Source organism: Hydra vulgaris, chromosome 01, assembly GCF_038396675.1.
Source record: "Hydra vulgaris chromosome 01, alternate assembly HydraT2T_AEP".
NCBI lineage: Eukaryota > Metazoa > Cnidaria > Hydrozoa > Anthoathecata > Hydridae > Hydra > Hydra vulgaris.
In genome coordinates, this window is record NC_088920.1 from 61,034,138 (window position 1) to 61,047,740 (window position 13,603).

General features: G+C 32.7%; 1 protein-coding gene across 1 annotated transcript; it reads right to left on the reverse strand.

The window, feature by feature from the left end:
* Positions 1-8,221: 8,221 nt before the first annotated feature.
* On the reverse strand, positions 8,222-11,757 carry LOC136074602 (uncharacterized). The gene is made up of 3 exons (XM_065786937.1): positions 11,114-11,757; positions 9,161-10,910; positions 8,222-9,085 (listed from the first exon to the last, which is right to left on the reverse strand). Exons 1-3 carry the CDS (start codon positions 11,755-11,757, stop codon positions 8,222-8,224), a joined length of 3,258 nt encoding a protein of 1,085 aa, XP_065643009.1.
* Positions 11,758-13,603: the final 1,846 nt, after the last annotated feature.

The following is a 13,603-nucleotide window of genomic DNA, read 5'->3' on the forward strand; positions in this document are numbered from 1 at the left end:
CTCAGTTGTTACGATTAGGACCCTACAGCCCAATGTTAAACCCAGTGGAAGCTATCTGGTCCAAAAAAAAAATCAACGTTAAAAATGTAATTCGCATTCCACCTGTATTCGGGGCTGGGATTATGGAACAACGAGTGCAATATTTTGAAAGAATTGTTACTGCGGCAAAAAACACAAGAATGGGAAATGGTTGTACACGCGCTATACAACATATGACCACGCATTACACAACGATTTTAAATTTGGAAGACGTCCAAGTTGGTGCCTAACTGAGTATTGCAATGATTTTTAATGACGTTGTATTAAATTTAAATTTTTATGTAAATAAATTATTTGTGTTTTATTTATTATTCATCTGAAATCTAAATTAAATTTTTCACAAACAAAAATAAAAAAAAGTTTTAATTTGACAACCTGGACTTTTTCTGTTACCGCCTAAACCTTAAATGCCTCTTTCATGACTTTTTATATTTTATTGGTATTATATAATTATTTCCAGCCTTAACTTGTTTTATATAAAACAAATATATAGAACTTTGATTTAACTTTTTTGATAAAGTAATTACTGGTTGATTAAAATTACATTAATTTATGATATGAAGATTGAAGCACTTTTTTTTCCATTTATAACTTTTGTTAGATGTATTTAATTTAGTTTGCAAAATTTGATTAAAGCAGGAATAAGCAAAACTAAGTCTAGATTAGTCAAATCAAATCAAAGTTAAATTCAATCAAATCAAAGTTAAAATAAGCAAAATTAAATTAAAATTAACTGAAGTGTTTTGGGCTTTATCAAAAAATTTTTGGTAAAGATAAAAAATTATGCGTTCAAGCTTGATCATCTTAAAACATATTAAAGAGAAAATTTAGCATTTTTACTTCATTTTTTAGTTTATCTTTGGCAAATTTTGTTCAAAGGATTTTCAGTTTAAGTTGTGTGATAAAAAGCTAGACAATAGGATTAGATCACTGTTAACAAAGTATATAAGGACTACAAAATTCAAACTACAAAGAACTTTGTATTCTTTATACTTATCTCAATTACAACTTTTATCTTCTCAATTACATCTTATGATTTCTTATTTACAGTTTTCATGTTCTAAATTACATCTTACGTTTCTTGATTACAACTTTCAAGTTCTCAATTACATATTAAAAAGGTGTAAAACCAAATTTAAATAAACAATCATATAAAAAATTTTAAACCGGTCAAAGGTTTTGATTTGGTCAATCAACATGATGGAGGCATCTAAAACATTTTTGTTAGTTACCCACTATAAAAAAGATAAAATTCTCTACCCGTTGAGTACTTCGTATATCCGACCCTATGGGTAGAAAAATATTTCCAAATTTTTTCGGTTCTTAAAATACATCCTTACCAAAGGAAAAATAATCTACCCATAATTTAAAATCTACCTTAGATTTAGGGTAGAATTGTCTACCTTCACAGTATATACAAACCTACGGGTAGAAAAATATACCTTAACTTTTGGGTGTTAAAATATGCCCTCCACAAGGGTATAATAACCTAACCAAGATTTTAAATCTACCCTTGGGTAAGAATTTACATATTTATTGCCGCTTTAATTTAATTGCGCAACTGGCAAAAAATATGTTCAGTTAAAAGTATATTCAATCAAACCATATATTTGAAAGTTTAATTAATTCAATCGTGTTTATTAAGATACAAAGTTTATTTTTTTAAGTTATATTTTTATAGAAATTGTATATTATTACAAACGTTTGTTTAAAGTTCTTTGACTAAATGGTGTTGTAATGTAGCTAGTAATGCCACAAAGACGGCTGGCTACAAAATCTAATGTTTTTTTTTTTTTAGTTTTGTGTCAAATGCAATTTCGTACACACTGTTGTACAAAATGACTGACAACTACTTTGAGCTTAACCGAGAAAACCGCTTTGACTGGGTTAAAGTACAATGTTTCCTCACTCTAAAAATGTAAGATCCAATTATTTCGTCCGAGAAAATAAATTTGATTTTAAATTTTAACCAGTTTGCACAATATGGCGAAATGACAGCTTTTCAAGTTTTACATTTTTACAGCATTCAAAAACATTCTAAATCTAATATTTATTACTCCAAACATACAAATATACATAGCAAATACGAAGATAGGTATTTTACTGAAATTGAAATACCATTTTTTCAAAAAATGTGAAATTGCAAAACAATTTTTCTGTGAAAACTTTTGTTTGATACCCGGCTTTAAAATACTGTACCTACTTTGCATTCTCGTAAATAAAAAAAGAAACTAGTAATTTTCTCAGTCTAAACTCTTCTAAAGACTAGATTCTTGACAATTGTTTGCTGTTGTAATCGACAACACAAGGAAGAAGCCTCTTTGCATATTTTGGATGATTGCGATTAAGCTTGTCCTTTTGCCAGTGTGAGCGATAATGATGCATTGATTCTATTGCCTGCCCACTTAAAATTCCTAATGGAGTCTTTTTAATCTCAATGAATTGCTTCACATGGAAGAAAACAGCATGAACTTTTAGGGTCACACTGATGGTCGTAACTGCCAGATATGAGTGTTTGAAGCAATCAGTTTTTTCTACAAAATCATCTTTAAAGATCATTCCAAAACTGCATTTCACCACAGACAAAAAATTTCCAAGGGCATCAATGATTTCAAAAACTCGAAAAGCAGACTCTGACTCTGCAATCTTTTGGAGGATGTCTATATTGTTGAGTAGCTTGTGGCAGACATTCCCTGCAAACTGCCCACCATGATATTACTCTTGTTTGATGTGGATAGCTAAAGCCATCTGAAAGCACCAAGCCAAACTTCTGTCAAGGCTTTGTACATGTGATTTATCACACCAAGAAGCAGATAGAGCTCCATTAGGGGTATAAGTTCCAAGATGCGTTTGTTTTCAGATTCAGACAGCAATGGCGCATTGACCACATTGCCAAGAGACTTTGTCTTCTAAATGTCATTGCCAGACTTAAACTCTTGATGGCAGGCAACAAGTGAGCCAAGTGTTCTTAACGATCCTGATTGGGAAAGATGCTTTGATTTAATATCACACCATGAGCAAGGGTGAGAACTTGGGTGGTTTGCAGTCCACAAATAATGTTGGCAAGTTTCATGTCACATGAGACAACAAAATTTACTGAGTTGAAATTGATCATTGATAATATTTGTTTCACATTTTCAAAGTTTTCCGGAAATCCCTCTAAAATAGTTACAAGCATTTAGCGCTTGACACTGCTGTCTTTAGCTATCCTCTCAGTTAAAAGTTTTTTATGTGGCGGTGAGCTTAATTCAATCTAAGAGTCCAGCTCAATGACACCTAGTAGCGCTTTTATCCTCCACCACCATCAATTCCTAACTCGTCTGTATGGCTCTGGAAAACTCTTCGAGAAAGGAGCACTTCATTGTCAGTGGAGTTGCCATTGCTTTCTGAAAAAATTATGAAGCTGCGATGCTGGTTTGAATGAAAAAATGATGATGCTGTAATGCTGGTTTGAGTGAAAAATTCAGACAGCTGTGCACCAATGGCTTTAAAAAATTTTGAAATTTTTGAAAATTTTGCTCGACAATCTTGGTGTCACTGACTCTGTTAATGGTTTATACCAATTTCTTTATGCCTAGATTTGACAATCCTGTATTTAACTGAACTTGTACAAGATCTTCAGTTATGATTCTTGACTCAGGAAAAAGATGTCTGGCGCTTGAGCGTCCTAAAAAGTGTAAACATTTTTAAATATCTGTATTTCAAATTTAAATATCACAATATGTGTATTTTCATACCTGGCTTAACTCTGAAAGGTTGACCACCTTTTGGGTGTGAAATTTTGATAGTACCTCTTGGAGTTGAAGGTTTGGAAGAGATTACTTGAGTTGCAATTTGTTCTGCAGCCAATTGATCTGCTGTAGCTAATTGCTTTAGATTCTCTCTAAATTTAAATTGAGTGCACTGATATGGCACACCTCTTCCAACAAGACTCAAGCAATCACCACATCGTTATGGAGTATTCCCTTCCTCAGGTTTGGAGCACCTTAAAGGGTTGTTTTTTTCATTTAGCTTTAGATGACCAACTTGGCAAATGAGACAGTTGCAGTCTTGATACCTTGTTGCTAGCGCGACTTTTACTAAAGAGAAATCAAACAAAGGTGGGAGAGCAACATCTTTTCCACTATCTTTTCTCATAAGAGTTGTTGGACAAGAGTCACAGATACCTTTTGGCATTTTAATATCGCTAAAATTAAGATTTCTATGGTAGTGTTTGAAGATTTTTTCAGCAAGGAATTGAGTCACCTCAGGTAAGCACTTCTTTTTCACAAACAGATTTCTGACAAAAGTCATGATTTTTTGCAAAAATAGGTATTTTGAAAGTTCTTGTACACACATGACATGTGAAAAACTGCTTTCAAACTGTACACTAAATACCAGCCATTTTTTGTATTAGTTTGCTTAAGGTGGTTCATCTATAAAAAAAAATTTTTGATAACAATAAGCTCGACCAAGATAATTTTTTTTTATATAATAAAATAAATATTGAAGAATTGAAAAAAAAAAGTTAAAGTGATTTGCCTCGATTATCCACACTTTTCTGTACACTTTAGTGTAAAAAAATGAAAATTTTATTACAAGACAACTAAAAATGTTTACTTCAGATAGTGCCAAAAATTTACATACTGGTTCTAAACTACCTTATCTCTTATTTGTGCCATGGTTTTTGAAAATACATGCTCCTGTGTGATGATATTATTTTTTTTTTTTTTAAAGATTGCACTAAATATCAACATTATTGCGTGTTACATTGCATAAAAATAATATTTCCCATTATCAGTATTATAAATCCATGCATAAATGAATCTCTTAACTATAATGAACAAACTGTGAAAATTTCAAGTCAAAAGCAGGTGCTTAACTAAAATTACAATGTATTGAACTTCTGAAAAATTGTAAAAACTAAAAATCAAGTAAATCAAGTTTTAATTTTATTTTTATAGTTTTAGACAATTACAAGTTGAACAAACGCATCAAAAACCCCCAGCTTCATATCCCAGTTGTTCCTTTTAGTTTTCAATATCAAGATACCCTTTTATTATTGTTCTTAAAGTTTTCCTACGCTCTTTAACAGATTGACGAGATTTGTGTTCTATACGTGTTATTCGAAGAATATCTTGTTTCTGAGTTTTAGCGGCTGTTACAAAACCATCACATCCAATTGATGATAAAACTTCTCTAATACCATTTCCTCCATTATTAAAATGTAAAACTGCAGAGTATACTGCCATTTCAAAAACTTCTCTGGTAACAAAAACTGATTTTGGACACTTTTACCACACTAATGAATTAAGACATTCATTAGCATTTTGAGTTTCCCAATGGAGACATTTTAATAACAAGGTATCAAGCAGATAAATCAAAGAATATAGGCTTAATTATATCATAAATCCATTTTAATAGTGTTATTTTGTTTTTATAGAAAAAAGTTTCTTTGATTTTATCATATTGCCATTTACACCATGTGAAAAAGAATAGCAAAAACTGCTTTCTTCATAGCATAGACATTACTTGAATTTTTTCTTATGGCAAGACCATAATAATTTTGCATACTGTTTATAGCAGACTCAGTCAATTTATTTCTACCATGAATTGGGGTCTTCGTACTTTTATATGACTGTACAATACTGCGCAATCGTGATCCCATTCGCTTTTGAGCATGTCCTACACATTCAAGTTTTTCTGGTGTTATATTGTAAGACTTATATGGCTGAGAATCAATAACTTCTTTATAAGAACTTGAATCGCCATCTCCAAGATATCTATCATAAATAATGTTATAATTTTCAATGGAACGACTAAAAATGTTTATCGCACCAGCACTTTCCATAGAAGATTTTAAATGATTGATTGAACAACTATGAGATAGTTTCCGAGTTTTATATTTCAAAGAACCTTTACGACTCTCCCACATTTTACATCCCTGACAAAACTTAGAAAGTACTTCTACATCAACACATTTGTCTGCAATGATTCCAGACAAGTAACCATTTAATGAAACATATCCTCTTTTTTGCCAACCACCATCAGTTTTTATACATCTTCTTATTGGTTCATTATTAAAGTCTATTTCCTTACTAGCTGCATTTTTCATGGATACAATGGCTACATTTTTATATTCCTTTGCAACTTTTTTTTATAAGTAATTTATTAAATTGTTTGTCATACTAAACATATTCATGCATTTTGTAAATTTCTCCATTCCACTGAAACCTTTTCCTATCTCACGAAAAGCAACAACAACACGTAGGTTTGCTTCAAACACAGTTTTTCGTTGAGACTTATCTGTAGTTGAACACTTCACTGATCTGTATAAAGACTCATTCTAATCACAACAAGTACAACTAATTTTGAATAAATGACAAAAACCCATTCGAGATGTTAGGTTATCTGTTAACGTTATTGTACTGTTACACTCAGGGCATTTTAGAAGTGATACTAGATTCTTTAAATTCCAAAAGCTTACAATACATAAATAATTTTCATTGTTATTAATACTTTTGTTTGTGACATTGCATTGATATTTTTTCCAACTAATTTTCTTCCACTTAAAGAGGCTACCTCGTGTTGAACAGACACAACATTCTGCTTTTTTGCTTTTGTGAATTGATTTCTATGAAACCTTTTCTTTTTTAAACGCACAAAGTTCTGTTTGTTAGAAAGTTTCACAGTCTCCATATTCCTAGCATGAAACGTATGTATAACAAATATATATTAAGCTGAGATGAAACTCAAAGCAACTCAAAGAACAGGTGAAAGCCTTATTTTTAATTTTAAAAAATGTGCTTTTTTTACTTAAAAGCATGATTAAAAATGTTTATAATTTGCATAACAAATAAAGCAAAGTATTCATAACATTCATATTTCAAAAAATATAATTTAAATGAGTTAAGGATAGGATGATATAAATAATTTTTTGATTGCCAGTATGTTGCATTGTGCGTTGCTATGCGTTTTAAAAATACATAGTACAAGATTTTGTTTAATAACAAAAAAACTAAAATATATTTTAAACTTTTTTTTTGACAATAAGAAAGCTAAATAAATTTTGTATAAAAGTCATCCAACATAGAAAAAACGATTTTTTTTTAAATTGTGTGCCTTTTTTTTATAGGTGAACCACCTTAAAGCTGGAGTGAATAATTTAGAAAATTATAAGATTTAACTCAAATATAGAAAATTCTAAAGTTAGAAAAAAAAAAGGTGTCTTATTTTCAAAAATTAGTTTCAAAAAGCAACATAAATAAACCGCTTTAAAAACTCCATTATTTGTAGAATTGTAAAGAAATGCGTGACTAAAAGTTAGTAAATGTAAACAAAATTAAAACTTTTCAACTGAAACGTATCTTTTTTTGGGCGCTAAATTAAAGTTTTCGAGCAAAAAAGTAAAAATTTTATTTTTAGCCTAAAGACAAGAAATTATGATTTTATTGTTGTTGTTTTTTTAATCTTTCCAAAGTCAAATAAGTTGCAACGTTTACAAAATTATTTTTTTATAAATGTTTTATTTACATAAGTTTATTTAATTGTATGGCTTTTACGTCAAATAAAAATTTTTTACAGGACAAAACATGTCTAAAACATTTTAAAAATTAAAAATCAGATTATTTACATATCATTAATTATTTAAAAAAACGCTGAAAAATGTTTTACACGAACAATCGTTTTAAAAATCAATTAAATGTGACCGTCCAAGTTTATGCTTCATAGTAAATTATATTTAAAAAACTTAAAACAAAATAAGATATAATCGAGAAGACCTGGAACTTTCGAATTTTGCACATAATAGTTTTATTGCCTATTTAAGGTACTCCCGCTTGAGGTTAATGATTTTTCTTAAATTAGTTAAAAATCGCTGTTGTCTACTGTACACTGCCGGTTTTCTCCAAATGGCTACATTACAAGTAATGTAGCCATTTGGAGGGAAGCTTATGTTTCATAGAAATTTCGAATCATCAAATTAAAGTGTAATATTAATTCTATATTTGTTTTTCTCACACACTTTGTAAATATCTTTACTCAATATATATACATTTGCAAATACCCCCGAGGGTATAATAAACATTATAAACGTTATATACAATGTAATAAATGACACACCCACAACGTTCCTTCTGTCGCAATACAACAATAGTTTATATATAATACAGTTATTTACACTAATTACAACACCCCTTGATCTCTAGATCACAAAGTCCGCATACTTATTCGGAAACCTCCGCACTCGCGTCGATCTTCGGAGATTTAGGTTATCCGCGATGGGTTCTTCCGATTCTCTGATAGACAAGTCAGCTACAATGGGAGCAGGACGGACGTCCGACATGTGTCTCGGCAATCCATTGATTTCTACCGAAACTCCTCGTCCTTCATCTGAGACTCTTCCTCTGTTCCATTCGCTCGTGCATTTTGAGTCAGGTGGTTTTACAAATACTTCTTGTCCTTGTGTATAGTTGTGGAGAACTTCCGCGTTAGTTTTGGCAGAAATTGTGTGTGGTTTCCACTCGTAGGAAAATATAGCTTTGTAGGGGAGCGATGTTTCCTCGCCATTTTTTCTGGGAGCTATGTTATACCAATATACCATTTTTAACGGGTCTTTGCCACTTCTGGCTGCCATGCGCTTGATTGTGCGATGATGACGTTCAACAATTCCATTTCCAGATGGCCTGTAAGCGCAACGAAACAAGATGGACACTCCCCAATCTGCGCATAATTCACCAACGAGTTTTGAGCGAAAAGTCTTGCTGTTGTCAAGTAGAACTTGCCACGGAGGTCCTCTTTCTCGGAATATTTCTTCTAAATGGAAGCACACTGTTGTTTCTTTCTCGTTCTGTAGCCTTCTCCAAATTGCAAACTTGCTCCTTTTTCCACAGTCAATAATAGACAAGTAAATCTCTGATTTGTAGTGGGTTATGTCAATAGCCAAACGATGCCAGCTCTTTCCAACTTCAAGATTTCCTTCTTCCCATCTAATCGGCGCAGGATCCACCGATAAACATCTTTCGCAACTTTTCACGACTAATTCAACGTCTTTTCTGCAAACTTTCTCCTTCGGATATGTTTATTTCATCAAATAAAGTGTTCGATTGACTCCAAAGTGATGAAGATTATGAAACGACTTCACATCAGGCGGTACAACGTTTGCTGTCATTGCAGAATGGTTTGCATGCAGCCAGTTCTGTGGTACTCTCGTAAGAGCATCGGCTTTGTTTTCTGCTGACTTTACCAGGAAAAGTTTTAATTTTATATTGCACTCCTTCACAAGGTCTTCAATTAATGACAACCGGCGACGGACAAGTGGTTCTCCAAGACCGTGTACTCGAACGGGTTTGTCACCGATAATTAAGGATCTCAACCAACCGACAACAGTAGCCGAATCACACTTTATGTTAATACATTCGAATCCCCATTTTGTTGCTAGATTAATTCCTTTTATCACGGCTTCTAACTCTGCAAGAATAATGTGAGCCGTATCATCTTGTTTCCTCAGCCACAAACAGTCTTCTACTATTTCCCCAGCCACTTCCAAAACTATGCCAACAGCTAAACTGCTTGCATCGCACCACACTGTTGCTTCAGAAATGTTTTTGACGTTCCATGACCCATGAACGGGATCTTCTTTTGTAAGTCTTTCATTCAAACTGCTTACTAACTTAACAACTCGTTCGTTCACCAAAGAGTCCCATCCACAACTACTCGAAACTCTTTTTAGATAGCTGCACGAAGGGCGCAGCCAATTTGCTATTGGAAAATGTCCGGTCAGCTGTCCGCACCAAGAAAAGATTTGCCGACGTGTCATTTTTCCTTCCGGAACTTTGGGTATGTTGTCACGTTTCCAACGGACTTGGTTGCATTGTTTGTACACTCGCAATCCAAGCACACGACCACCGACAAGTTTTTCTGGCAACTTAGAATCCAAGCCATATTTTTTCAAGAGTTCTTGAACTCTGCAACTTGACACTATGTTATTATTGACAATGATATCATCAATAAATGAATCCGTCCCAGACTCGACAAATTTATCTAAGGATAATACCTTTTTTAAGATTTTAGTCATTATTCTGGGCGCCACATTTAAACCAAAACCCAATCTTGTTAGACAGTAACGCTGCCCTTCATATTCCACAACTTGATATTTCCATAATGCTTCGTCGACACGAATTTGCAGGTACGCTTTCTTTAAGTCGATTATCTCAAGATTTTCTCCCAACTTTCTCCAGTTGCGAAGTTTGGTACTGCAAACATCGCCATCTGCAGTATGACTGGATACAAATTGATTCAACTCCCGGTAGTCCATCACCGGACGTATTTTTAACTTATTTCGTTGAGTTACTGCCATCAATGGAATGATGCCATTACATCTCCCTTCAAATGGTTTCAGCCATCCCTGTGCTATCCATTCACTTATTTCCATTGCGTACTCACTTTTAACGTCCTCAGAGATATGATAGTTTGGAATTTTGTTAGTTAACGTTGGTGGTTCCATCAGCCATTTCCAAGACACGCTCCAACTGCCATTTTTGAATTCTGCTACGAATTCTTTATCAATCAGCTTTAGAATAGTAGACGAGGATACTTCACTCGTTTTTTCTTGAGAAACAGCAGTAGCACCGATAGTTAGTTGTTCCACATTGAAGTTTATGGTTTCGCCGTCCCTCCCGACTTGGACACCTCCAAGCAGTCGTATTGCGTCCATACCAAGTAGCATATGATATTCGGGAACAATGTCTGCCACCAGGCATTCCAAATCGATGGTGGTATCATTTATAGAAAGATTAACAACAATCTGGTGTTTTATTTCAATTGAGTTTCCATTCATCATAACAACCTTTTCTTTTGCGAGTTTGACATTTTTTTCGTTTATAATTTCCCGACTTAAAATGGATTTGGAGCATCCAGTATCCAATAATGCTTTTATTTTTCTTCCATTAACATATACGCAGAGTGTTGGCGGTTTTAAATTTTGTGGGAAGCCGCTCGCACAAAAACGGGTGGCTTTCCTTCCACGTTTTTTGAGTTTGTACACTTTTTATAGCAGTGCAGGGCCAGGTGATTGTCCATTCCACACACAAAGCACCTCTTCTTGTCAATTTCTTCGCTACAATTTCGACTGATATGTCCATCCTCGCCGCAACGGTAGCAAGTTACGGTCTTTCTTCCGCGTCCTTGAGGAACCTGCCTTGGACTGATGGCAACAGGATTCACGCAACTAACAAAACATGATTCTTTACGACGTAAAATTACCAAACTTCTTGATTTTTCAGCGATCTGGTACAGCGACATTGTTGATATTGAACATGCGGTTTGCAGCTGTTTTCTTGCTTCGTCAGGTAACCCGAGAATGAATGCGCACCTTATCCACTCTTCGCTTACGTGAGTTGATATTAGCTTGCTCAGCCTCGTTAATTCTGCGAGATATACGTCAACAGACTCGTTCTCTTTAAGACGGCGATTTACGAATTCTTCGTATGCTGTTAGCGGAGAAGCAGAGAAGGCAGTAGTCAGTGCATTTTTCACTTCTTTGTAGTCTTCTTTTATTTCATCACTAAGACCTTGATAAACGGCAAACGCTCCGCCAGAGAGAAATAAGGGGAGCACCACATGCAACTCGTCAACTTTTTGAAGTTTTGCAACCAGTTCCAATTTCTGTATCCATTCTGAAAACTCACCCGAACCATCGTATTGCGACACCAAATCTGCAAACTTTATCACTATACTCATTGCCGAAATAGCTTGTAATATTAATTCTATATTTGTTTTTCTCACACACTTTGTAAATATCTTTACTCAATATATATACATTTGCAAATACCCCGAGGGTATAATAAACATTATAAACGTTATATACAATGTAATAAATGACACACCCACAACGTTCCTTCTGTCGCAATACAACAATAGTTTATATATAATACAGTTATTTACACTAATTACATAAAGTTTTAAATTGAGCCCAAACTATCATACTTGTCTTTGTTATATATATGCATATGTGTATGCTTGGAACAATACATGTTACTTTTAGAACGTTTTTGAATGCTGTAAAAGTGTAAAATTTGTATAGCTGTCATTTTGCCATGTTGTGCAAAATGGTTAAAACTTTTTCTCGGGTCAGATCAAAGTAGTTGTTGGCCATTTTGTACAACAGTGTACATTCATTAGGCTGTAACTAAAGTTGTAACAGTGTTTGATACCGTCTTGGATTTTGCTATAACTATGCCGTCGAGCATTACGTTTATTTCAGCATCATCAACGTTAAAAACATTGTTTTGCCTACACGTCTGATAGTTATTGATGGAGTGTAAACTTGTCGATTCTGTAATTACAAAAATAATATTTTTTATTGAAGGTTACTTTGATTTGCGAATTTCCAGAGTTTAGTCTGAATGGCAATGAAAAAACTCAATTATCTTATTTTTCAAATTTAAACCAGTGATTCGTCTTGCTTCTTCCAACAACTAAAATGAGATAGCATTAATAACGTTTTAGTATTTATAGTAAAAAAATTTGTATACATATAATGATACTAATATTTATTGCAATAAATATAATAATAATTAGAAATTATGCAAATAGAAATGACCTAAAATTGAGAACATTTGTTTACACATTCATATTATTTATATATACATAATTTAATTATTTAAACTTTAAAATAAATAGAAATTTTGCATAGAAAGTAAATATCATATAATCTTACACCATACATATATGTAAACATTCTTAAATTGGTAAGTATTTTTTGTAACCAGCATTAAACTTTTTATACCATCAAAGTTCCGAAATAAGTATATCATTATTTCAGTAAAAACATCAAAAATGCTAATAGTTAATTTTTTTTTGTGCAGAATATTCAAAGAATATTAACTTCAGAATTCAGACTTAACGAAACACTTTAATTATTTACTCACATATAACTTAGATGATTTGTCTTGCACAACTGTGGCACTGTCACATACATTTGGATATGTTAGCACAATAGTAGAAAATACAATATTGTATATCACAGATGATGGGTAGCTAAATAATAAATATACTAGGTGTCGTGACCCGTAAAATACGGATCTTGGGAATTTATTCCACACCGACTTTTTCTATACTTATTCCTTATTTCACTGTTTTTTAGTAAGAGGTAGTAAAATAACTATTTAAAAATAGGAAAACTATACTAGTTGTTTACATTTTGAAGCTATGAAAAAAAAATTTTTATAAATAATTTTAAAAAACTTAACCCGTTTCGGTATACGTTGCTATTTATCAAAGGACTGATTTTAAGTACTAGTCTAAATAGTATTTAGAACACCTGCTAGAAATTACCATCAGTATAAAAATTTTCATCGGTATAAAAATTACCATTCAATTAATTACCATCAGTATTAAAAGTTTAAAAAACATGAGATGACTTGAATATGTGGAATAAGGTAGGCTGAAAGTATTATTAAAAAAAAATTATAATTTGCAGGGGGTTGAATAGTTGCTCCATAATAGCATTAGTGAAAACAAAAAAGTAGAGCTCATAAATTAGTTGATTTTGGGGTGCCCTAACACTTTTGAAATACCACCAATT

Coding starts and splice junctions, on each gene's coding strand:
- LOC136074602 (XM_065786937.1), bottom strand. CDS start 11,757: ATGAGTATAGTGATAAAGTTTGCAGATTTGGTGTCGCAATACGATGGT. Junction 10,911..11,113: donor GAAGAAATTGACAAGAAGAG/GTGCTTTGTGTG, acceptor ATCCATTTTAAG/TCGGGAAATTATAAACGAAA. Junction 9,086..9,160: donor CAAACGTTGTACCGCCTGAT/GTGAAGTCGTTT, acceptor ACATATCCGAAG/GAGAAAGTTTGCAGAAAAGA.